The sequence below is a fragment of the Podarcis cretensis genome (genome assembly GCF_951804945.1).
Source record: "Podarcis cretensis genome assembly, chromosome: 8".
Lineage (NCBI taxonomy): Eukaryota > Metazoa > Chordata > Lepidosauria > Squamata > Lacertidae > Podarcis > Podarcis cretensis.
The window spans coordinates 84,834,966-84,861,872 of record NC_137177.1 but is presented as its reverse complement, the minus strand read 5'-3'; the positions used below and the strand labels follow the sequence as shown (position 1 = coordinate 84,861,872).

The window sequence follows — 26,907 nt, the reverse complement described above, 5'->3', positions numbered from 1 at the left end:
GCAATAGAGGTTCTCTGGGGAGGAAAAGCCCAGACTTGTGGTCCAGCTACTGGGAGCATCTCTCTGAAAAGCCTTGAGGTCCAGGCTAAGCACATATACAGGAGGCTTGAGACAAGACTCCAAGCCAACCTTAAAGGCTGAGCTGGAACACAGGGGTGGAAGTGGCCTGTAGCATCTGTTTGTCTGGAAACCCTCAAAGGCTACGGGGGGGGGGATCAGGGCAGACAATGGAAGCACTGAGGCAACGTGCTTCTGTGACCCACCCCTGTAACGTTTTGTGGAGGTTTCCAAGCTGTTATAAAAGGAGGATCACAAAAGTGAAAGATGCTCCCTGAATTCTCATGCAGCAATGATTAGTTTCTCAAGATCTTGAGCATTCCCTACCTGGTACCACGTAATCAGCCAGTTTTGCTAAGAGCAGGGAGGCAATTTTAGAAGCTGGGTCACTGGGGTCATCCTGCTCACTGTTTAGGGAGGGCACAGAGTAACTCCAGGGTGGCAATTCGACATTCCCACAGTCCTCAACACTCATGAGTGGAAGAGCAGCACGGCAGAGTTGAAGGATGATGAGGACCAGCTTTGGAGAGGGACGCTGGTCCAAGAGCAGAGAGAGAAGTTTGGATACACAGGCTGGTTGGCTTAGGATTGCTTTGCCAATGTGGCTCCTGAAAGAAGACAAACACCAACAGCTTTGAATGCATTTTTTAAAAAAGAGATGGCAGTAACAAATCGGTGGCACGTGCCCTTCTGGCTTGCACTCTTTATAAAGACTCGAAAAATGAGGTTATCACCCCTCTTTTATTGTCCATTCTGGGTTGCCCAGTCACTGCCACAGATCAAGATGAGCAGGTGACAGCAAAGGTTGCAAGGTTTTTAGCTGGGGCAAATAGAATAAGATCCACTATTTGACTATTGATTCAAATTCCTAAAATTTATTTTATAATCCTGACTTTTTATTTCTATTCTTTGTATATCGTGTTGTTGTTTTATTGCTATGGCCAATGGCTGACGCAAATAAAGATTCATATATATATATATATAGAGAGAGAGAGAGAGAGAGTCTTTAAACAAAATCAGGTGAAAACAGGATGTTCTATACAACTTGGGTTCCAAGCCTGACAAAATTGTTCTAAGTGATTTCTCAACTGGAGAGTAGAAACAGAGCTAAAAAGACTAGAAGCAATGCATCTTCAATCAGGGAACCATTGTGAACTGTAACCATTTATTTGGGATGTGTTTTAGCTATTGCTGGGATTAACAGTGGGTTTGTTTGTCTTTTTGTTTAAAATGACCCTTTGGGGGCCAAATTACAAGGCAACCTTTTCCACTTTCCATGGAAAAAGGCAGGAGGACAGCTCTCACAACAACACAGCTTTGGACAAAATAAAAGGCATTGAAATTGGCTGAGTCATTTTAAACAACAAAACCTTCCCTTTGACTTCCCACAAAATTCAAGGGTCACAACAAGATTGCAGAGTCAACTCAAATTAATCTTCCTATTTACATTAATGACACAACATACTAAGAAGAAAATGTGCTACAGGAAACTGTGGGTGTTCTGCCACCCAAATGGCTTTTGGTCCAGTAGCATAGCATATCAAGCTGCTCAAATATTTATGATTCACTCAAAAATGTAATTAGTTTTTTGTTGTTGTTTTTACTCCAAAGCTCTGCCACCAACGTTACTAAAATGAGTTCATTCTAGTCTAAAGTGTGATCCAGAGACCAAGAATTTGGCAGTACCTAGACAGATCATTCAGGAGACTGAGCACATCTTGCAGGGCATCATTCCCAGCTGCCTGGTTGCCACAGCACTCTGTGGCACGTGCCAGGTGGTTGGTTAAGAGACTGGAGACCTGGCGAGCCAAACCTGAGTGCACAGCCTCAGTTGATCCACCTGCGAAAGGAATATAAATGGGAACATAGTTGATGAGATCCAACTAAAACACACTGAAAAGCCATTAGAAAAAGGAGAAAAAGGAAAAATGTAGATTGGAGGTTGTAGAAACATTTATTGATTTATAAAAGTATTTAAATACCACCCACTCATAAAATATCAGGTGGTATACAGCAACATAAAAAACACACCATTTAAAGGAGTATAGTCCTGAGTGGGCCTTTTAGACATTTTTGTTGGGGTTGTAAAACTTGAGTTAGAAGATGGTTGTTTTTGATTTAGATGCTCTCCTGCATAGGAAAGTCAAAAGTCCACAAGAGAATTAGAAGTATAATAGGATGTTTTGCTCAGGAAGTTGCGCACAGGAGTGTCAAAAGTTCAGAGTCTGGCAGCCAAGGAGAAAAATAAGAATCTCCAAGAGTCTATCTCCTGATTAGCTAAAAGGGGATGAGGTGGAAAGTGATAATGCTGTACACAAGCCAGTCTGGAAACTAGTCTGAAAAAGTCGAGGAGTCAGAAACTTGAAAAAGTGAAGAGCTGCAAAAAGGGATGAGATGCTTTCCAGGCATGGCCAAACTTGGCCCTCCAGCTGTTTTGGGACTACAACTTCCATCATTCCTAGCTAACAGGACCAGTGGTCAGGGATGATGGGAACTGTAGTCCCAAAACAGCTGGAGGGCCAAGCTTGGCCATGCCTGCTTTAAGAGAGCTGCAACATTGGAAAATGAGAGTGTAGATGGACAGTGAAGCAAAAAGGAGCCAGGGGAGTTTTACACTAAGTTATTGCCACTGAACAATCAGTTCAACCAAAAGCTTCCATATCTCTTTACTGCACAAATATGTTGCCAAGCATCTTAGTTCACATAACCAGGGCCAGGCCTGCAAGCCCCTCCTACCTTCCTCTTTTTCCCATTCGACACAACGGTTGGCTAGCACTTGGAATGCAGCCCAAGCCATGGTGGCCACTTTCTGCTTCTTTGTTTGCTTCTCATTGGAGCTGGATTCGGTCTGGCTGCTTAAACTGCACAAGCGATCCATCAGCTGGACGAGGCCACTCCGCACCAAGCACTTCTCTTCACTCCTGCCCAGAAACATGAATCACGACAGTGGGGTGACAGTAACATTTTAGCCCTCTTAATACACGCCCAAGTTGAAACCACATAACAAATATACAGCATAACATATATACAGCATCTGTCAATCTCATTTCCTGTTTTGCTGCTGTATATAATACCATGGTGTCTTGTGCTTAACTATTTTCATTGTTCTAATTATATTCTGAATGTTGAGTCCCATGGTGAAGCTATGGCCAAAAAGAAGAGCAAGATCTTTAACTATCTATAGGCAAATTTGGACATAAAAACTGATACGGGCTGCCTTGGCATTCTCAATACAATATGTGGAGTTACTCTACCCCTTTTCACACTAGGGCTCTTTAGAGCTACTAAGGCATTGCTCTTCCACAAGCATCTAGAAACTGAATTACTGCTACAGTTCTACATAGCATTTAATGTATGCTCCCATATTCCCCATAATAATCCCAGCATGCCTATTCTCACAAGCAAGATTTGAATATGTTTATTCAGAGGTAAATTCCTTTCAGTTCAGTGGGACTTGGTGCTTTAAAAAAGTGTCAGTGTCTCCCTGTTTTGTGTGGTTTAAAGCAGTTTCTATTTCTTCCAGTCCCCCTTGATTAGTTTCTTCTTCAACCAGGTCAGAAAAGTACTAGTTTAGGGGGGAAAGAACTAAAGGGCTGGTATCTGGAAGAATCAGGAACTGCTCTAAACTGCATCAAAATGGGGAGACCTTTATGCCATATACCAGTAGTCAGACAATTGTTCCGCCCAGCTCAGTTACATCGACACTGATTGGAAACCTGTGGAACCACTTCGAAACAGGACTCTTTCCCATCCCTACCTGAATACGTTGGTGATTGAATCTGGGAACTTTTGTGTGCGAAGCATGTGTTCTACCACTGAATTATATGCCCTTCCCATAATAACCAATTAAAGGGCTCATTTCAGAGAGACATTACTGAAATTGGCCCTTTAAGCATTTCCTATACAGTGGTACCTAGGGTTAAGTACTTAATTCGTTCCGGAGGTCCGTTCTTAACCTGAAACTGTTGTTAACCTGAAGCACCACTTTAGCTAATGGGGCCTCCTGCTGCCGCTGCACCGCCGGAGCCCGATTTCTGTTCTTATCCTGAAGCAAAGTTCTTAACCTGAAGCACTATTTCTGGGTTAGCGGAGTGTGTAACCTGAAGCGTATGTAACCTGAAGCATACGTAACCCGAGGTACCACTGTAATCATTCCCTCCTGCTCAGCAGAACTGATGAAATCAATTTGTATTTACTTATCTAACTTTTTATTAGCACAACTGCACCTGATAAAAATACTACCAGTAATTCAAAATGAGATTGGGGGGGGGGGGGGGGAGACTCAGTTTGTGAAGACAAAATTCCAGCAGTGGGGGAAGGGGTGGCATAACAAAACAGCAGCAGTGCAACCAGAAAACGAACACAGAAAGGTGAGGGAGGCATCACCAACCATTTTTAAAAACGCTTCCCATGAACAATTGCAGGTTATTGGTAAAGCTTAATTTTGGACAGGTTTCCTCATGTAACAGGATACTCTGTTCACAAGCTCTCCCACGGTGGGACATGCCTACCTGGTGTATGGTATCGTGCACAGCAGGCCAATGCTGTTTGCACATGCAATGGGGTACCGAGCGCAGAGTGCCACCACAGAGGTCATGGTCTCCCCAAAGGCTTCCTGAACTTGCTCCACCATCCCACCGCAGGTGAGTTCTTCAATTCTGTGGGAAGTTAAACAGTCAGGCCCTATTAAAACAGACTTTTTGAAAACATAAACTGCCCCCAAATCCCTGGAGGATGCAAGTGTGAGGTGCGATGTAAGAAAGAAGGGACTTTTTTGCATCGAGCCAGCCATGCATTTTAGCAGCTTGCTGCAATTAATACCCACACCCTTGAAAAGAGCAAAACAAAATCCAATCTGAGAGATGGAAGAATAAAAAAAAAGGCAGGGAGTCAGAGGCCTGTTAAATTACAGACTTATGCTGGTTTTTAAACAGCAATGGTCTTTCCTCAGGGAACCCTGCAGACTGGCAAGTTGGACTTACTGTGACATGTTGTTCTGGTCAATGCATTCAATAAGGGGGTGCCAATTATTACACAGTTGCCTAAAGAATTTGTTCAGCTTTCAAATTTGTCGGAACCTTGGCTTTAGCAATCAATTTCAAGGCGGTCTAGCCAACCACCACTCAAAGGTGTCCCTGTGATACGGTCCCATGCCACGAGCAGTGCCATTTGGGCCATCTCCAGAGTTCCTTCAATAAGTCTGTTTTTGAAGATAAGGCTGACTCCCTCACCGCCTCTGCCAACAATCCACATTCCCCTCCAGATGTGAATCTCTGAAGGGAACTTACCGGGGGCCTCCTTGAAGTACCATTGTGACTGGACCCACAAGATGCGTCACACCACCAACACGAACAGCTGCTGTCAGGAGCTCCCGCATGTGCACCAGGGCCTGTTTTCTGGTGTTTCCACGGCGCCACCGAGTCTGAGCAGCTAATAGGAAACTGCTGCTCGATACCTATGAGAAAGGGATGGGTGAATCCTGTGACGTTGCCACTGGGGACATCAGCAATGTTTCTGTTTGTGATGGCTGGCTGGCTCAGAGCGTACCATCTTCCTTGAAGCATGCAAAGTGAGGGTTACTAATAAAAAGTTGCATGTAGTGCAGGGCTTGCCAATGAAGTGCTGTGGATGCCAGTGTGCTCATCAGTGTCCCCTATGGTGCCCACAAGTCTCATTAAATATCCCTTCAAAAAGCCACAATGCACAAGTGGCCGTTTACTTTTCATGCTCAATTCCTGGCTTGCACTATGTCCCCTTAAACATGCCCACAGTTCACTGGGTGCCAAAACTAGACCCCTGCTGCTCCTTCCATTCTGAACAGGATTTAGGGTTAATAGCTATATATTGTAGTTCTACACACTTTTGAAATCAGGTCTCAGCCTCTGGCATCTCCAGCTAAGAGGATCTGAGACATTCCCAGTTAAAAGTAGACCAATGGCATTAGTATAATGCAGCTTCAGACATATAATGACTTTCGACAATGTGAGCCCTTCTACAAGGTTTCTACAAACCCCGTCACCTGAAGTTCAGCAGGTGGTGGATGAGGAAAGGGGTCTCTTGGTCATATGTCCCATTTATGGAATAGTCTTCCCTCAAAAAGTTGACCTGGTGATAATGTTGGTATCTTTTTGGTGCCAGGCAAATACTTTTTAAATCTGTTTGTTCATCCCAGTACATTATGTAACTGGTCAAGCATGCTTTTCATGGCTTGCTGGATTTTGAAGATTTGTTGATTCTTCGCTGGTACTGCTTTTACCTAGTGTTCTATTGTAATGTGTTTGTTGCTTTTATTCTATACAGCCCTGGGAGACATTGTTTTGTTGCAGAGCATGCACAGGTATGAGAATTAATGCTCTCTGACTGCAACAGTCTGATAGGCACACTAACTTCTGTCACTGGCATGACTTACTGCTTGATCAGGATTGGTCCCGATGAAAGCAAACAGCTGCCCCAGCAAGACACTATAGGTGGGCTTGTCTCGGCTGTCCTCAATGGTGAGAGACTGAAGAAGAGTAAAAGAGCTGCTTCTGTGGCTAGTCACATGGCGCCGCCTACAGAGAGGAAAAACAGATCTTATTAGGGAGATTCAGTCACCTCCAATTACACTGAGAGGGTAACGAAACACTGGCTGAACTTAAAGGAAGTGAGAGACAACATATACCTCTGGCTTGACCGCGTGAACTCTAGGTCATCATTTGCAATCATTTCAAGATCAGATGGTGCTGACATACTGCGGAGGAAAACAGGCTGGCGAACAGCATGGGATATCACCTTGGTTTCTGATGCTGATTTGCAAGCTGTAGTGTTAAGGGAACAGAAAGAAGCTTTGGATGATGATGATGATGATGATGATGATTACTATTATTACTATTGCTGCTACTACTATTTCTATACCTCTCTTTATCCAAAGATCCCAGGGCTGTGTACACTAAGAACATAATTTATGCAGCATAATAATAAAATAATAATCATAATAACAGTCCCTACCCCATCCCCACATTTAAAGAGAAATGCTTTTGCCTGGCACCTAAAGAGATGTAATAATGGTGCCACCACAGAATAGGCCCGATCCTGTGCTGTTACCCTCTGAACCTCTATGGAGACATAGAGAAGAGCCTCGGATGACAAACACAGGTTTTGTGTCAGTTTATATGCAGAGAGGTAAGGTTTTATAGGTCAGCACCAGCACGTTGAATTGGTAGCCAGTGCAGCTGGGCTAGGATCGGCGTTATATGGTATACTAAAACAGCTTTATTCTGGTGAGCAACCTGGCTGTCAAATTTTGCACCAGCCCCATGTATAACAATTGCAGTAAGCCAACATAGAGGTTGCCAGAAAGTTAGGCTATCCCTGTCCAGATAGGGGCATAGCTGGGCCACCAGCTGAAGCTGATGGAAGGCACTCTGCGCCACTGAGAGCACCTGGGTCTCAAGCGACAGTAATGGATCCAGGAGCACCCACAAGCTATGTACCTACTGCATACAATCCCCCCAACCCCAACCCCGCTCCAAATGAAGTGTCATATGATTAGCAGAAACAAAGACAGGTCGATTAATAAAAGCTTATATCGGCTGGGACTACTGTTAATATGTTATACCTCTCTTTGTCCTTTGTAAATTCAATTTTCTTTTTATTGTGGCATGTTGTATTTACATTTAGGAGATGAAGCAGAATTAAATGGAGTAAGAAAAGGGAGGAGAACCCACAACACTTTCCTCCTATCCCTTAAAAACATTGTTGCTGCTTTCTTCTTGCTTCCTACTTTCATTGCTGAGTTTCTACTCTTAAGCAGCTTGTAAATTGCAGGAAACACTGCACTGAGAGCATCTTCCACTTTAAGACATCAGATTCTTTTCTTTCCTTACCTGGTGTCTCTGCAGGTGTGCCAGATATACTCCTGGTAAGCCCAGACTGTGCAGCAATGGTGACATGCAAGAGCAGCTCAGCTCGGTTCATCAGGCTCTTGACCAGTGTTTTTGTTTTACCCATGGGATGCAAAGGCTTCTGAAGCAGTGAGTTCACTTCTTGGAAGAATTTCTCCCTAAAAAGCAGTGAAGTTAAATCCCACACAGGTCAGATGTCCATTAGATCTTCAGAAACACATTGGAAGAGAACATCCAATGCTATTCAAATCTGAGGTTGCATTAGGAAAAAACCTAGATATTGGGAACCTCAGACTGGAACTTACAAATGTACCAGCCCACACGTACCAATCAAATAAACCACCCAAATAAAGAGAACAGAATCTCTACTGAATTCAGCAGCCACACTAACCTGAGTGAGAGAACCATATTCTCGAGATCGCTTCCATCAAAAGAAATCTCTTTCATTGAACACAAAAGTTCCAATTCTTTCATTTTGCTCTAGAGAGAAGGGGAAAATATATTGAAAAGGGAGGCCAGATATTGCATTTTTAGGTCGTATAGTACCTCACGATATTTTATAGGAAAGCATGGTTATTATTTTTTAATGAATAAATAGAGTAGAATAGAATATATCTGATTCAGGAGATAATGTAGAGCTTTTGTTGATTACGTGGACAGGAAATGTCCACTTTCATCTGTGAAATAAAATCCACCTTTCCTCTTCAGTGGTCAGATCCAGCACAGCATTGGTGCTCTGAGTTAGTTGTACCGGATGCATTAGGAAGCAAAGAACACATAAAGATTCAGTTCCTTTCATTTCCAAACTATGAATCAACCTGACCGATTAGCACAGCCTCCCCCAACTGGTGGCCTTCAAATAGGGATGGACAATTCAGTCAATTCCTGTTTCTCATATTTTTAGTCTTAAATTCAGTTTGCCACTTACTGCATCAGTTTACAATTTTAAAAATCGCAAAAATTCACCAGCATTTTAGTGTGAATTTCTCCTAATATACACATTTCCCAAAATATACTGTATTTTGAATGCTATTTTCACTAATATATGCATTTTAATGCATATTCTTTTAAATCACATATTTTTGTACACATTCTTTGGTTGGAGAACTCCATCACAAAATGCGAAGAAGTGTGAATTTTGAAAGACAGCTGCACTACGGTTCAAAATATTGTTCCAGGAAGTATGAATTAGGAAGGTTCACTTTAAAAGTGGACCAACACAATTTTCTCCTCTGCCCCTTCCTCCAGCTGTTTCGGACCACATCTCCCATCGTGGCTGGGGCCAATGGGAGCTGGTGTCCACAACATCTAAAGGGCGACAGGTTGGGGAAGGCTAGATTAGCACATATCAGGAAGAGAATCTGGTTCCAAAAGGGTAAAGACATTTCAGGTAGCTGAAGGCAGGAAACTCCCACCAAATATTAGCTGGAAAGGAAATACATATCTGCAGACATTAGTTAGGCCCTAAATGCACAGACAATGCCTTTGCAGAGCACCTTTTCCTTACCACCAGATCGCTAATTGACTTCAACATCCCTCTACATTAGGGTTACAAGACATCCCCGGTTCCCAGGGACAGTCCCCGGATTTGCAAATCTGTCCCAGGACAAATTCCATCCCCGGAATGTCCCCAGATTTGCAAATCTGTCCCCGGGAAGCGTGGCAGCGGCAGCCTCAGCAGCCCGGAGCCAGCCTGGTAGCGCAGTTGGCTCTGGCTGGCTTCAGGAGCTGCTTGCTGCCACTGCCACTGCCAAGGGGGAACCGGGGACGTCCGGGGATATAGATTTCCTGCCACCTTCCCCCTTTGTTTTGACAGATCAGGGGAGGCTCGGGAGTTGCGGGTGGGCAGCCGTTGCCCAGGAGGGGTGCAAGGCGTGCGGTTTCTCTGCCAGGCAAGGTCCAAAGCCTTTCTTTTGCACCCTGTGAAACATAAATGTGCAGAGTTTTTTTTAAAAAAAACTGGGCAACGGCCAGCTGCTCGCGACTCCTGAGCCTCGCCCCTTGGTGCTAGATAGGAGACCCTAGCTCTACTGTTTCAGGCAGGAGACTTTTCCCAGCCTTTCTAAAGATACCCAGGCCTTTTGTATGCAAGGCAAATGTTCTGCCTTCACCAAACCTCCAGGTTCCCTTTCCCCTTCAGTCTAAAGAATTTGAATTATACTGAAACAATTACCCAGAACCAGACCCATTTTCTAAATTGTCTGGCAGGAGTAGAACACTGGCAACTATTTTTACAATTCCCCTCAAACTGCTCGCTTCCAGTTGCTCCATTTTCTTACCCTGACATACTGAGGAAACCCTCGGATCCTTTGGAGATGCCTTTCCCTTACCTCTATGCCTGCAAAACCCAGCTGTTCCTGGAAGAAACAGCAATCAGCATTTGCAGCTTAATTTCCAGCGCAGGGTCAATCAGTCAGTCTGCTTCAAAGTGCCCATGATTTGTTCTTGGGCACTAATAAAGCCAGCACAACGTTTTATAGGAAGAGAGAAAGAGTACAGCAATTCAGAGAAAGCATTGCCTGAGTACCTCCGTTCTTACCAGCACTGAAGGGGATCAACATATGATACTCACCTCGTTAAAATGATAATCATAAAAGAAGGGCACATTGTTCTCCAATTTCCCATGCATGGCATCTTCCACTTCACTTTGCCATTTCTGTTCTAATTCGGCGACACTCTAGGCAAAAAGAAAAAGAAAAAGTGGGGCAATGTGAAAGTGTTGGAGCATCATTAGCCTACCCAAAGGTAAGGGGATATGTGCTCAGTGTGCTAAGAATATAAGGGTCCCCCTGGAGATATACATCTTAATTATAAAGGGCCCGCCATCTTCTTTTTCTACACCAGAAATTTATTTTTTTGTAGCATTTTTACCTGCAATTGTCTTTCCATGGCATTTAGTTTCTTAAACGTTTCTCCCATAATTTTACAAAGCAAGTCATATTCTTCTGCATGCTCCTCTTGATACTGGAAGTTTATGAGGGACTGGAGTGCATCAACCAGGTTCAAATGTTTGATCACACACGAAACTACCATTTCTTCCATTATGTCCGGCTGGATGACCTCTCTGTTGAAGTTAAGAATAAAAAACGAAAATGAGTTGGTAAAAAGGTTTTTTGGCAAATGGGCATGACAATTCTGTAGATTCGTTTTAATAATACTAGTGTGTGGTGGAGGAAGGGGATGATTCACACCTAAAACTGTCTCAAGTAGCATCTACCTACATATCAAAACCATTTATTTAAAACTCAGAAATCCAACTACTAAACTTGCTTAATATCATAGACATATTATGAAATGACAGCTATTTAAGAATTAAATAAACCCACCCTCCAGTTTACTTAAAATGAGATTATTTTAAACATATGCATTTGTTGAAGCTACAAGTGCATATGTCCCAAAATGAACAAGAAAAAAAAGTTCCAGGTAGGTAGCTGTGTTGGTCTGCCATAGTCGAAACAAAATAAAAGAATTCCTTCCAGTAGCACCTTAAAGAAAAGGTAAAGGTACCCCTGCCCGTACGGGCCAGTCTTGACAGACTCTGGGGTTGTGCGCCCATCTCACTTAAGAGGCCAGGGGCCAGCGCTGTCCGGAGACACTTCCGGGTCACGTGGCCAGCGTGACATCGCTGTTCTGGCGAGCCAGAGCCGCACACGGAAACGCCGTTTACCTTCCCGCTGGTAAGCGGTCCCTATTTATCTACTTGCACCCGGGGGTGCTTTCGAACTGCTAGGTTGGCAGGCGCTGGGACCGAGCAGCGGGAGCGCACCCCGCCGCAGGGATTCGAACCACCGACCTTTCGATCGGCAAGCCCTAGGCGCTGAGGCTTTTACCCACAGCGCCACCCGCGTCCCTTAGCACCTTAGAGACCTACTAAATTTGTTATTGGTATAACCTTTTGTGTGCATGGGTATCTGAAGTAGTGTGTATGCACACAAAAGCTCATACCAATAACAAACTTAGTAGGTCTCTAAGGTGCTACTGGAAGAAAAAAAAGGAAGAAAAGCTGTTACACACCTGATGCTGGGTCTGAACTGAGGCCGAGCTCGACCAGATATTTCCCTGAGTTTGATCATGATTCCAGGAGGGAGCCTGATCCTTGGCAAGTCAAAGTAGTGACCAACAGGAGGCACAAGAATATCAGAGGGATAAGTGAACTCTCGGTCTTCATCAATGGTGAGAGGCAGTGGGGAGGGGCTTGGGGTGAGGGCTGGAGAGATGACGCCATTGGCTTCCACTTGCCACTGGCACCTGGAAAAGGAAAGAGAGGGAGGAAGTCTTCTGTTCCTTTCAGGCCTCAAAACAAGATCTATCATTTCCAAAGTAAAGCAGATTAGAAGACAGTGTACCTGAAGTGTGCATTCCTAGCAGAGAAACATGCTTAGTCCTCAAAACAACTCTAAAGACCTTAAAACAGCTTCACCATGAAGCTGTCTGACTAAGAGTTTTTCTGGCATTTCTTATGAGGGCCCTCTCGCACACTGTGGAATCTCTTTGTTGTTACTCCCATTTTGTTTGCAATTCAGCTATTCATCCGATTTATGAATTTAGGGAAAACAACCATCTTCCACAAATTTCAACAACCTTGCTGTAACTCAGAGCCAATCTGGATGTGATTTGGGAGGTCTCTCACCCAATCTCCCAATGCCTTTTTCTTTGGTTGCACTGAAGGGGTACATGTATGTTAACCCTTTCCTGCTGGACTGGTCCTGACACAATCAGCCACACACCGAAACTGCCATTTGGTGTGATTTCACTTGGGTAAAAGGTGCAGGGGAGAAATGTTAACTTGCCAACTCTACAATTGTATTATTTTATTATTGTTCTCCCCCCACAATCCCCCTCCCCAGCAGCTGCTTTTCAACAGAGAAGAAGACATGGGAGATTCCTAAGCATGAGAGGACCATTTCATATGGGCTTTGGTCCTAAGCTACCTGCACACAAGGGGAAAAGGCTTAGAAGGCTTCTGGCATCTGACAAGGAATTAACATCCTGTCCCCTTGCATTCAGCCATATATTATTTACCTCTGTAAAAGTTTAGATCTCAGAAGATCTTGGCACGTTTCTTCCTCTTTGGTTATTTCTGGTCCATTGTACAGAATCCTCAGCATAGAGCAAGCCAGCACAGACAAGCCTAAAGCAAGGTCTACCAAGAATGGCAAGCCCCCCGACACATCTTCCGATGACTCCTTCAGCACAGAAAGGCAAAAATGAACACACAACAATTAATGCTATTGGTTTTTATATACTTATAAGTGTTAAAGTTGAGTGACATATGAATGTGTTGTCAAGGTAATTGGGGCCCACAATATGTTAGGCAGTACCATTACATGCCTGTGCTCCTTCCTCTCGCCTCAAATCCAGCATATTTAGACTTATTGTAGCAAATTCCCATTAATGTCCCATATGCAAACCTAACACAAGCCTACCTGAAGGAGCATCTCCACCTCCATCGTTCTGCCCGGACGCTGAGGTCCAGCTCCGAGGGCCTTCTGGCGGTTCCCTCGCTGTGAGAAGCCAAGTTACAGGGAAGCAGGCAGAGGGCCTTCTCGGTAGTGGCACCCGCCCTGTGGAATGCCCTCCCACCAGATGTCAAAGAGAAAAACTACCAGACTTTTAGAAGACATCTGAAGGCAGCCTTGTTCAGGGAAGCTTTTAATGTTTAACAATTGCATTTTAATATTTTGTTGGAAGCCGCCCAGAGTGGCTGAGGAAACCCAGATGGGTGGAGTATAAATAACAAATTATTATTAATATTATTATACCTGTGCTCGAACTGTACAAGCAAAGCCCCACATTGCTTTGTCTGGGGTGTTGTGTTCTCGGCCACTCCGCATTTCAAAGGAGAAGGTAACGGTGTCCCCTTCCACCTTATGTTTTGAAAGGGCAAAGGAGAAACAGTTAAACAAGCAGCTAAAGATAGGGTGCAATCCCTCTTTCATGCACTGCTGTCTTCACAGACTTTCCATGGGGGTCTCGGGAGTATGATGGGGTAGCAAGGCATTACAACAACTGAAATGGCTCTAAAAATCACAGAAAGTCACATTGGACAGACTCCGGTTCAAATCCCCACTCAGTCATGGAGCTCACTGGGTAACTTTTGGCTAGTCTTCCCACCCAGCACTGCAAACGGAACCTATCTAACAGGATTGTGAAAATATAATTGGGAGGGAGGGTAGGGAAAAGAAGAATTGATGCTATTCAGAAAGGTAGGAGGCAAATGCAGAACATTAAATAAATGGATGTGTGTTTTAAGAGACTTTGCCGAAGCACTTGGACATTCTTGGGCAAGAATTGGCTTTGGATATAAAAGCCAACCACCCTTCTTCTGGTTGACCAGACATGAGATGGAAAACCCAAATAATACTCGCATACATAATCTGATTTCAGAGGTTGCATCTGGCAGAGGTCCTTGACCATGGAACCGTGACAAATGTGGAAAACACAAGGTGACAAGGAAGTAACCACGATTGTTCCAGGTCCATGAATCCATATCTCTTATAAGGGATTACCCTTACGCCTAACTACAATGGCACTATTATTTCATAATTTTGTTTTTAAAAATGACCACTAGCTTTTTTTTAAAGTGTTTTTTTTAAAAAAAAAAAACAACAACAATAGCACAGAGCCAATAGCCAGGCTTTCCCTGTACATTTCAAGTTATAACTGTATCAGAAGATCAGATCAGCAACAATTATAGTCCTGGAGCTGTTCCTTTGCTTTTCCCTTCTCCTCCTACCCCTCCTTGTTAAACATTACAAAATAAATACTAAACTCAGCTGCTATAGTCCTCCTTGCATGGTTTTTTTATGGGTCTACAACAAAACACAAACCATTTTTCTATAAAGTAGTTCCCAAACAACAACTCAGCCAGATGGACAGGGTATAAATGATAAATTATTATTATTATCAAATTTGGTTGAAATCTTGTTGCTGTTATTTTTAAAAAGAGAAATCTTTACTCTGTACCTTTACTAAGTCTTTGGGCCAACCAGTTCCTAAGACACTCCGGCTCCCATATCCTAGGGTGTTGCCCCCATATTCAGCAACCTTCCGGCTATTTGTGTTGGGGCCTGCATAGATCACCAACTTCAAGAACATGAAATAAACTGTTAGGTGGGATAAAGACAAATACAATGTGCAGACTTACGGCAGTTTGAATATTTAAAGTTAATTCCAAATTGTTGTGAAGGAGACAAGCAGGTGGCTTCCTGGTTTTACACACAAATCACTGAAGCGATAATACAAATGGCTTTTTAGATGTAAATAACAGGTGCAGGGCCTCTGATCTGGATCAGGAGCCTGGCAGGAAAGGCCACTTTCCTTTTTGAACCCCACTCCCCATTATCCTGATCAGGATCAGAGCTCCTGGCCTGCTGTCTGTATGCAAGAGAGAGAGCTGATCCTTGGCAATTGAAGTTTTCCTTCCAATGCAAACATCAGGTGCAGGCACTTCGGTCCCAATCAGGGTCACAGCAAGAGACAACCTGCCATATCCAGTTCAGATTTTGATCCAGATCACAGCCCACTCCATCCCATCTTTGCAGGTGTTTACAGGTTTTTTAATGACATGTATGGTGCCACATCTAGTTTGGCCCTCAACTAGCGGTCAATATTCTGCAATGAATAAATTAATTGCAAGGGATCTCCTCTTCACACATACACCCAGCTTCTGTGATCCAACACAGAGGCTGAGATCAAAACCTTCCCCGTTTTTTTCTTCCTGGCAAAAAACAGTGCTATAGATAAGCCTAATAGGCACAATCTGCACTTTCTGGAAACAACTGAAGCCATTTTCTTCCTTAAAAAAAAAAAGCTTTTCCAGCTGGATAAATAGGTCTTGGCCATGGGTGTCCATTTTGTATTGTTTTAAAATTCATTTGTTTTTTGTGTTGCTTTCAACTGTTTGTTTTTTTAAAGCTGCTTTTATTATATTTTGGACATATGTGGAAGGCAATTAATAAATAACAATAATCATATTGTCCATGATAAAGATAGAGAGCATTAAGGGACAGAGGCTTCTCCTGTGCAAACTCTACTGAAGGAAATGGAAATTGCACCACAGTAGTGACTTGTTGTGTTCCACTGGGAAGATCTTTCTAGGATTCTACTAACCTTATCATAATCATACTGTGAAGAGCAGCGGCTATCAAACCTCAGGTACAAACAACGGGCTCCCGGAATATGCACTGTCTCCTTAAATTTGTAATTGTCTCTGACAGGATGGACTGTCTCTACTGTCTTCCCAGCAGCCCAAGGAGCTGGAATCTTTAAGCCCGTAAGGAAACCTGGCTCTTCTTTTTCTTCTAGCATTCTAGCGTTTAAGAAAAGAGTGAAAAGGGACAAGCATTAGCAGAGAAAACATAGAGTTTGTACAACAAACCTATCACAACAGCAAACACATGGTATGTGAAGAAGGGCCTTGTACTGAAGACAATTGTGACAACTGAAGGCAGTTTGAAAGAGGAATCGCTGCTCATGTGGGTTACATTCGTCTGACTTTCAGCTCTGCTCAAGAGGCTTGGTTGGCAGGTTTTTTGACATACTGAATTCCCATCTAGTGGGGGTATGGACCCAAGAAAGACCTCAAAGCCTGTGGGTACAAATAAAATGCCACTTCCAGTGATGAGGAAGGCAGTTCGAACAATGCACCCTTAAGATCAGGCATTGCTGAAATCTACTTCCAAGCTGATATTTACCATGCAGAGGAACCACACACATTTCATACAAGCACATATAAGTTTTTCCTCAGAACAAAGAGCACATTTGAGGGTGCTTACCATTGGAAAAATAGGGAAAGTGGGGAGAGTTAACCCCCTTACCCCAGTGCTGCAGTGTAATAGGAACCCCCATGGCTGCTGTTCAGTTTTACAAAACCACACAAGATTCAGTAACAGATCTCACAACATCCCATCTACTTGTGACATAAGTTGTTAAAAGCAGGATCAGGTAATATACACTGTGCTCATTATGAATTAAAACATAAAGCTCTTGAAACCATCTCAACCTTTTCTAATTTTGCTGCTGTTCCTCTAGAACCCCCTTTTTTAAAAATAGTTTTTTATTTATACAACAAGAAAAAAACCCCACAAATACCAAATTACACACAAATTACAAAAATAACCATAGACACATAATTTTCTTAGCAAACAATAAAACATCTATTGGTCTTAACACTAAAGAACCAACCTCCCATCTATTCCATATTTCAAATTCATATTACTTTTTGCCAATACACACTTTTATCATAATTAAACTTATTCTCAATAAATCTAATTTCTTATATCTACCTTGCAACTATTACTGAAGTTCCTCGAATGCTGCAACAGAATTTAAACTACTATATTTATTTTTCAGATAATCTCTGAAAACCTCCCATTTTAAAACAAATTCCTGTTTTGATTTATTCTTTATTTTTTCTGATAAACCATCTAATTCTGCATATTCTGTCAGCTTTTAGAACCCTTAAGGTGGCAGGGAAAGGGAGGAGAAATAAAAGCTATAACTTGCTCTCCAGAAACACCTTCAGTTGGATCTATAACTTTCAGCTCTTTATGAGAAATTCCCCCCCCCCCATGAGCCTACAAAGCAATTTTACAGAGCAATGCAACGCAGACCCTGTGGGGTTCCTTGCCTCTGAATCATTCTTCCATAATGATTTATGTCCAGAAGCAACATTGCCAGCAAGCATATGAGAGAGTGCCTTCAACATATTAAAGTAGTGAAGGATGAGGGTCAAAGGGCAGTTGGATGATGTTACATTGATTACCTCTCATCAGGGAATAGCTTGCTCCTCTGCTCTGATGCCCCTCCAGGAGAACTGCCCGCTTCAGAGAAAACAGGAGACTGGGTTTTCAGCAGCAAGGCTGTCTGTAGCAAAATGAATGTGGTTTGCTTGTGATTAGTAAAGTAGTATATAATGCTGTCTCTCAAATAGGGAAGGGGGGAAAACTGGAGAGGCAGGGAGGGAAGTGAGAACGAGAGAGACTGTCTTTGCAAGGGGTTGGACTAAAGACTCTCTGAGTCCCTTGCAACTCTACAATTCTATGACTTGCTATTGCTACTGATGCCCTGTCAATCTTCTCTATTGCCCTCAAAGATAGCACAGCTCCCCTGGTCCAGATTATCGCCTGGAAGGAGAATGAGGATGTTTCCTCAATAGGCATTTAGCATGACATCAACACGATTCCTTCACTCACTTTTTACAGGGCACCCACAAAACTCTTATCACCTAAACATTGTCATCCTGTAGTTGCCCTGTGGTTCTTCCATCTTTTCTTAGACCACAAAAACTCCAACTTTTAGGAAGAAAAAAGCAACAGTGCAGTCTCACAGCTCAACACACATTCATTATAAGACTTGTGGGGAATGTTGTTTTATGACCCTTTTTAATTGCTATTTTTCTACTTATTTAAATGTTTTTCCATCTATATTATTTTAATGAAAGATGCAAAGCACTACAACACTCCATAGCTAAAGCATTATTTTAGTATAGTGTTATTATACTACTACACCATAGCATCATTATAAATTATATTATAGCTTAGTGTTATAATGCTTTAGCTATGTTTCGTTTAAAAATAGTCAGAAAAGTGATAACTAAAATATTTATTTCAAAAGGAAATAAATAGGGGGTCAGAAAACAAGCAGTGGTTATAACATACCACAAGGGGTTTAGTGAAGGTGTGGTATGGACAGAACACAGTGGAATGTACACACAGAAAATGCACAACACACTCAACAGAGTGGAAAGTCAGCTGCAATTTCACTTATATCTTACAACGGAAAAGCAATAATTGGGTCATGCTAGGAACCACCCATCTAGATGCAGCCTGAAGTTCTGCTTATTGGCAGATTTTGAACTGTGCTCCATATAGCACCGTATTGTGTGGCTATTCCCTCCCCCCCACAGGTGGAATAAATGAAGACAACGGACACAGAGTTTTAGGTTAATGGGCGAAAAATGGCCACAACTTTATTGATTACAGGAAAGAAGGGTATTGGCTTTAGGCATTGGCCCTAACCGACTATCCGGTCTGACCGGGAAGGGTTAAACACCAACAGGGGGAGCCACCCGAGATGCATATCCCTGGGCGCTCCCCAAGGGGTTACCGCTCGGGGGCGCGCTTTAGGCCCTAGCCTCCGTAGGTTTCGGACGAGGCGTCGCCCCTCGGAGTCCTTTAACGAACTACCCTTCAAGCATTGGGGGAGGTGATGGCGTTCCTCCCCCCCAACCTCATCTGCATGATAATACCCCGGCCAATGCCTACCGCCAAAACCGAGGGAGTTGTGACGATTTGCTACGAGGTAGGCGAAAAAACCAAGTGGCTCACAAAACCAGCCAATTAGCCAAATGGAAAAACTCCTACCAGGCCCCTTGCGGCGACCAGCCGAAGCCCATAGCAAGGTCAGTGGCAAAACCTAAAGGGCGGGTGGGTGGGAAACTGCGTCGTCTCCAGGGAAGAAAGGGGGTGAGCCAGGGGCTGCCCTGACCTTAAGTGGCCCTAGGAAGGCCCGCCCCTGCCGCCAGGCAATTGGCTGGCGCCACAGGGTATGCTAATTGGGTGAATCCCTGTCTCCTGCGAGGCTGACGCCAGCCTCGCAGAGTGTGGGCGGGGTCGTGATCCCACAACCCCCCCTCCTCCTGAAGGTCGGAAGGGGCATTGTGTGGCTATTCCCTCCCCCCCACAGGTGGAATAAATGAAGACAACGGACACAGAGTTTTAGGTTAATGGGCGAAAAATGGCCACAACTTTATTGATTACAGGAAAGAAGGGTATTGGCTTTAGGCATTGGCCCTAACCGACTATCCGGTCTGACCGGGAAGGGTTAAACACCAACAGGGGGAGCCACCCGAGATGCATATCCCTGGGCGCTCCCCAAGGGGTTACCGCTCGGGGGCGCGCTTTAGGCCCTAGCCTCCGTAGGTTTCGGACGAGGCGTCGCCCCTCGGAGTCCTTTAACGAACTACCCTTCAAGCATTGGGGGAGGTGATGGCGTTCCTCCCCCCCAACCTCATCTGCATGATAATACCCCGGCCAATGCCTACCGCCACCGAGCCGCAAGCCGGCTCGCCGCCAATACCCTCAGACCTGTAACCAATCCCTAACGCCTTGAAAATTATCTGCCAACCAAATAGCATTGCCAGCATCAGATAGATGCACGCCATCCCAGTGATAAAGCATTTCCTTGTCAAACCGTATGCACGCCATCCCAGTGATAAAGCATTTCCTTGTCAAACCGTATGCATGGGTGCTGAATGACCCGACCGCCCCATGCGGCCACTCTACGAGCCACCGTGCGCTCCACAATCCTCCTAGCTTTGTTCACAGCCACGGGTTTTTCTGCATCCCTTTCCAACATCGCCTTTCCAGCAAAGATGACCAGATTATTGTAATGTTTTCATGGGATGCCCTCAACAATTCCAAGTCATTGATAATGTTCCATATCAAGTCCACCCCTTTCCCATACGCCAAGTCGTTCTCGCTCAGCTGGATGACCATGGCACTGGGTGGGCCCTCAATGCCACTCCCACCCAGGGCTGCCACTCTACGCACCACCGCCCAATGCCAGGCTTTCCTAGCCCTGTTTATGGCTATCGGGCACCTGCAATCTCTCCAAACCCGCCTCTCCATCCACGAGGCCCCAAATAAACTAGTAGTGACGTTTGGGTAAGAGGCCTTAAGTTCCTCCAAGTCACTAAAGATATGCCACATCAAGTCGACTGCCTTTCTGTAAGCTAACACTTTTCGCCTAATTGGATATCTAAAGCATCTGGGGGCCCCTCCGCCGCCTCTCTGGCCCTAATAGCGGGCAACATTTTTTGGCCCAGCGCATTCTCCTTCAAGAGATCCAAGATATATTTATGTAGCTAAGGTGCGGCCCGAGACCGGAATTGATGGCGCGGACCCTGGCCCAATGCACCATGCTGTGCCCGATTATCCAGATGCGCGCCCTCGTAGCTCCTGCACCCTAGGTCCCCATTAGCGGCATGGTTTATATCCCAGTGGACGGTGCAGGGCCTATACTCCAAATATGCATCACAACGTCACCTGAAAGCAAAAGAAGGTAACAAAGCCAGGTCAGGTATACTGTGAACAATCACAAGGTCTTATGAATATATCCTTTATATGCATCAGACTTCCCTTAATGCATCAGACTTCCACTGCCCCCAAGTCCTTCATCCTTTCAGATGAGAGTCCCAAATGCACTGCTGTGGTGGCGGCCCCAATCCGAAAGGAGTTAACCGTGAATTTAGCTGAGGGTAAACCTCAGGCAGCAATCGCCCTTCACATAACGTGCATGGACTGATGCCGTGCAAGGCCGGAGCCATCCCAATGTTCGAGGAATGGACCTGAGATGGTTGGTCCCATGTACATGAATTGTTTAGTGTCCTTTACTGCTGATCGGTTTTGGAACATTGGACATGCAGGACTAAATTGGATCTGAACAAGGTCAGGTCTCTCAAACTACCTCGGGCAATGGAATCTGGTTGGCCCTTACAAACCACTTCGCCACTGCGCATAGCGCCAAAGGCAATGGAGTATGCAGCTGTAAATAACTGGGCCTTGTCCTCGGACCAACAGATACTTCTTAATTTTCTTCCTTCTTGTTTTTTTTTTTTTATGGTTTATTATTATTATTATTATTATTATTATTTTACATTTATTTATATATTTATGAATTAGCATAGAATGTCATAAGTTAAGGGCCTTCTACCATCACTTTTAGGAGGCTGCGGCCTGCGCCAGCCCCACAGTGCCCTTCACACTAAGAAGGCCACACCAGGGTCTCTGGATTAAACAACCTTACAGAAAAAAGAGATTGCCGCCTACTGGATGTTTAAGAGTCTTTGCTGCACGACCCAGCACTCTCCAATGTACCAAGTATTGCAGAGCTTCAGCCTTGGTAGGAGGCGTGTGAAGCTTAGGATTTTTTAATTTACCTTGAGGTGTGTCAAGCGTAGGTTTTTGTTTTTGTTTTTTTTTTGTTTTTTGTTTTTTTTTGTTTTTACTATTATTATTATTGTCATTATTATTATTATCATTATCATATTTTATTATTATTATTTTATAAGTTTGCCTTGAAACTCCATAAAGTCCACCCAAGCCCTTTTAAAAGATCTAAGCGTGGACTTGGCTCCTGAAGCTAATACTCCCTTCAGGACATCATGTTCCCAAGGCTCCAAAGGTGCTCCCGGAATGGCTGTGGCAATTCGCTGCACCTGTGCATCCGTGATGCCCTTGTTAACCCCAGGGGTAAATTTGTTAGAGAAGTAGATGTTTATTTCTAAGCACTAAAGGTCAAAGGTCCGGGACAGGTTTGCCACTCTAGGAGTGCGATAATTGTTTAGACGGGACACTTCCCGAACTGATTCTTTGGTTTGGGGGGGGGTTCCCCGAGTTAGGGGGTAATGAAATGAGGATCCTGAGGCCATAAGAGAAACTCTTTGCTGCCTCTATTTTTAGGGTATCTATCGAGAAGGGTTCTAAGAGGTGAGGGCTCAACAGAAGAGAACATGCCAGTCAAGGGCCAAATTAATACCAGTTTCTGGCTGTTCTTTTTGGCGGGTCTGTGAGCTTTTCAAGACCCCTGATGGAAATGCCCCCTGCTGCCCGGAAAAGGCTGTTTACCTTTAAAACACGAAGACGCTGGGTGGTTACCTAGGCACTTCTCACATTCATGCACATACTTACAATTTGGCCCCTGGCACACACCCGTGTTGTACTCCCAGCAAACCTCATGGTGAGGGACTCGCTTGGCTTCAAATTTTCTGACTTTCCTTTTCCCACATAGGGACCCATATGCTCCATCCAGTAATTCTGGTCGCTCGGAACACAGCAGGTGGTGGGCAGCAGGAATATTTTCTGAATCGTCCTCGGCATCAGAAGGCTTACTTCTTTTGCTCTTCTTGGCCGAATGCTTCTTCTTACTTAGACTTCTTTCTCCCTTCCACAGCATTCCCTGTGGAATACTGGGAAAGTCTGGGGTATACTGAGAGGCAGAAAGGTTATAATTGTAAGCATGAGCCCTACCTCCCGAGGATCTGTCATTGGAAACCCAGGGACACGTAGACTGTAATTATGTGTGAGGATGCATAAATGGATTGCTACACTGCTGCGGTGGCCGCGGAGGTGCCAGGGTGGTCCACAACATTAGGTGGCGTATCCGGGATGCATTTATTAATATTTTATATTTATTAATATATATATAAAGATGCTTCCTACTTCATATTATAATATCTCATTCAAACCCCTGCAATGCAGAATATGCTGCGGTCCCGTACAGGGATCAAACCAGCAACCTTGGCATTATAGGCACCATGCTCTAACCAATGAGCTATCCAGGCTCTCTAGAATTGTGTGGGACCCCAAGGGTCATTTAGTCCAACCCCTTGCAAAGCAGGAATATGTAATTGTTCCATACAGGGATCAAACCTGCAACCTTGGCATTATTGTCGCCACGCTCTAACCAACTGACGGTTCCGAAATATATGTAAATTATTTATTATTAATGAATTTTATTTTATTTTATTTGTTTATTTATATATTTATCTATAGATTTGTTCAATTAATTAATCAATTTAATCTTGGTATGTGACATCATTCCACTTATTCTCTTTTATTATTATAATGTATATTATCATTATTAATTTTTATTTATTATAATATTTTTTTTTAAAAAAAATTATTAAATTTAAATCCACTTATTTTATTTATTATTAGTAGTCTTTCTTTTTTATTATTCTATAATTTATCTATTCATTTTTATTTATTTATTTGTTGTTATTATTATTCTATTATTTATTGTTATTGTTATTTATTACGATCTATGACAGTATTTTTTTGTTCAATTAATTACCACTGTAAGTAGAATTAATTGATGATGCTATAAATTGTCTACCATAACTAATGATGATATGCTATAAATTGTCTAGCATAACTAATGATGATATGAAATAATTATTCTTCACTTGACTGTTTGGTTTGTATTTGCCTATAAATTTATTTATTTGCCTCCTAACAAAGGGTCAGGCAGATAGACACAGCTAAATAACTCACAAGCATATAGGGATGGAACAATAGGCAGCCCCACCTGCAATCAAATGGAATCAAAGAAAATCGCTCTCTGGGAATTGTCCCTTTAACTAACACTTTGAAAAACAAAAGGTTATGCTGGAGGCCCAGCAGAAGGAAAATGCTGCCAAAGACAATGTATCCTTGATTGGCCATCCACCAGGTACCTGAATTAACAATGTAGGACGAACTGCCTGTCGTTAAGCGACAATGTATACTGCCTGGAAGCCGGGACAATTGTGATGGGATTTCTTAAACCAGGCAGCAGAATGAGTCAGACTGAAAGAAGGAAATAAAATGTAAGAGTAAAGGACTACACGAAGGGGAAACTTAAGGAGGGGGGAATAAATCAGGAAATAAGGCTCAACACCAGAAACAGAAAGCGGGTAAAAGGCTGCTGAATATAAGGCACACGGCAGGCTAACAAGGAGATAGCTACTAGACCAGCTGCCCGTTATAACTCACTAAACGCAGCCCACATGTTGAGTCAAAATCGGCAGGGAAAGGCTCATGCTTTAGCAGGACTCAAAAGGGGGCGGCATTCTTATTTAAGACAATAAGGGACGTCGTCTTCCGCCCGCAGAAGGCTCAGGCGTAACTCCTAGGGCTATCTGCTTTAGCGAGATTCACAAAGATTTGCTTATATGCTTCTATCCCCCAAAGCAAGCCCCTGGATTATTGAAACAAGTTGGAAACAATAACAAAACAAACAAACAAACAAACAAACAAAACAAAAAAAAAAAACACTAGTTGGGACTTGAAGCTTTCTCCCGAATACTAACGCTGATTAGTCAATTGGGGGAGGAGCAGAAACCAAAATGCAGCAACTGCAAGCCAAGAAATGGCAGAACAGAAAAAACGGAAGGCAGGGACTTTTTAAAGAGGCAGCTACAGGCACAAAGAATGGCAAGCAGGGACTTATAAAGAGCGCAGTCTTCAGCTGTGCCTAAGGGCACGAATTGTACCACACAGTAGCCACACATGCATAGGGAATCACGCACATTAGTGCCCCAGTTGGCACTCAAAATGTAAGAGGAGGGAGTGGGTTGAAGAGGAAACATGCTCACTCTACCCACTTGGGGAATCACGCACGCTAGCACTGTCTGTTCAAACGTACCACCAGCCTTAGATATATGTTTTAGGCAGTAGCCCAGTGGCTCTCACAAAATACAATTTAAAAGAAAAAGAGAGGCTGGTGGAAATTCGCTACGCTCTGAATCGCACTTATCCTCAGCCACAGATGAGGCAAGCGCTGAATACAGCTTCAGTACCGAGAGTATAAAACCACTAAGACAGACTCATAAAATTTCACGGGTGGGGGTTAGACGACCTGAACGGCAAGAATATAGATAGGCTGCCCAGCACGTGCTCCCACAACACTCCCCGCGCTCTTACTGCTTTGTTAAAGCCACTGCGGGGAGGGGGAGAAGCAAGCGTTTTGTTTTGTATTTTAAATCACTGACGCAGGAGGAGCGAATGGGGGGGGGGGACCCCCTGGGGAGCTCCAACAAATGTCCCGCTGTCTACAGCAACTCTGGAGAATTACTGCCAAAACAGCTGTGTAACTTGCTCCATCAGCTGTTTGGCGGGAGGCTTAAAAGTAGCTGCGGATAAACGGAAGCAGCCACGGCCACGTGGGCTGAGGCAAAGGGGGGGGGGCGAAATAAAAGCAGGGGTTAAGCCAGTTTTGTGGTAATATTAGTAACTCTGCTGCAGCGGGGCGCAGGGGATCACACATAGATGCACACTCCCCCAGCACACACAGCGGCGAAACCAAATTTGGACTGCTTGCACTTGCGCCCGAAATGAGTGGGGGTAGCCAGAAAAGGATACTTTGTGTGTGTGAGCGCGCGTGCGTGTGTGTAACCAGGCACTAGGAATGGGGGAAAGACAGCAGACCAGCAGATTTGGATTTAGAAAATTAGGAACCCCCTACTTAACAACCCTGAAATTAAACCGAACACCAGAAATGGGGGGAAATAGGGAAGTTAGCTCAACGAAAAGTAAACTGAAGCAATTTACATCCAAGCAAAGATCCAAACTCTCCCAGTACTCTAATCACAAGGAATTAGCTCCAATAGCAATAAACAGCCCCCCCCCCCCACTCTAGGCCTTGCGAAATACTTCCCTGGCTTCTGCAGACAGCAAGGAGGTTAGACCTGTTGACTCCCCACAGGACGACGATGAGGACTGCGTCGTCTCCAGGGAAGAAAGGGGGTGAGCCAGGGGCTGCCCTGACCTTAAGTGGCCCTAGGAAGGCCCGCCCCTGCCGCCAGGCAATTGGCTGGCGCCACAGGGTATGCTAATTGGGTGAATCCCTGTCTCCTGCGAGGCTGACGCCAGCCTCGCAGAGTGTGGGCGGGGTCGTGATCCCACAACCCCCCCTCCTCCTGAAGGTCGGAAGGGGCATTATGGCTATGTGTAAGTCTTTGTAACGAGGCAATTCAGTATCCTCAATGCATTGTGGGAGCTCAAATTTTACAGGGATGAACATTAAGAAAATAATGTGATACTGTTTGCCATAAAAGGATGAATGCAACCCCCTATGGCAAACCCAGTGGGACAATAAGCATTATAAAAAGTTTGTTACAAGGTAGAATGTAACAATATCGCTATTCCGCACAAGGGTTTCAGTAGCAAAGATCATTCCAAGGGAAGGAAAAGAAACATAAAACCATTTGGAAGGGTGGAGGAGGGGGAAACCACCAGCAGAGGAAAAGGAGGCCATACCTGACTTGTGTAGAGGACCAGCTGCACCAGCTGAGGCATCAGAGCATCGGCCATGGTCAATGTTTGGAGATTGGGGTGCATCAGAGAGGTCAGCAACACCGGAAGCAAATGGCCCAGCATTGTGGCTTTGGTCACCTGCTCCAGGCCTTTTAACCTGCAATGAG

The 26,907-nt window shown here is 44.1% G+C and overlaps 1 protein-coding gene across 4 annotated transcripts in view; it reads right to left on the bottom strand.

Moving 5' to 3' along the window:
* The window catches only part of HECTD4 (HECT domain E3 ubiquitin protein ligase 4), a 117,366-nt gene that overhangs the window by 40,150 nt on the left and 50,309 nt on the right, over nucleotides 1-26,907 (bottom strand). For all 4 annotated transcript variants that reach the window (XM_079986632.1, XM_079986635.1, XM_079986634.1 and 1 more), the window contains exons 19-36: nucleotides 26,744-26,897; nucleotides 17,707-17,807; nucleotides 16,053-16,251; nucleotides 14,907-15,026; nucleotides 13,703-13,807; nucleotides 12,963-13,126; nucleotides 11,955-12,188; nucleotides 10,812-11,004; nucleotides 10,513-10,617; nucleotides 8,332-8,420; nucleotides 7,923-8,098; nucleotides 6,719-6,854; nucleotides 6,467-6,608; nucleotides 5,346-5,512; nucleotides 4,569-4,715; nucleotides 2,794-2,978; nucleotides 1,744-1,897; nucleotides 385-665 (exon numbers count right to left, since the gene is read on the bottom strand). In XM_079986632.1, the coding sequence (XP_079842758.1) occupies nucleotides 385-665; nucleotides 1,744-1,897; nucleotides 2,794-2,978; nucleotides 4,569-4,715; nucleotides 5,346-5,512; nucleotides 6,467-6,608; nucleotides 6,719-6,854; nucleotides 7,923-8,098; nucleotides 8,332-8,420; nucleotides 10,513-10,617; nucleotides 10,812-11,004; nucleotides 11,955-12,188; nucleotides 12,963-13,126; nucleotides 13,703-13,807; nucleotides 14,907-15,026; nucleotides 16,053-16,251; nucleotides 17,707-17,807; nucleotides 26,744-26,897 (2,852 nt within the window). The remainder of the gene's footprint in view (nucleotides 1-384; nucleotides 666-1,743; nucleotides 1,898-2,793; nucleotides 2,979-4,568; nucleotides 4,716-5,345; nucleotides 5,513-6,466; nucleotides 6,609-6,718; nucleotides 6,855-7,922; nucleotides 8,099-8,331; nucleotides 8,421-10,512; nucleotides 10,618-10,811; nucleotides 11,005-11,954; nucleotides 12,189-12,962; nucleotides 13,127-13,702; nucleotides 13,808-14,906; nucleotides 15,027-16,052; nucleotides 16,252-17,706; nucleotides 17,808-26,743; nucleotides 26,898-26,907) is intronic.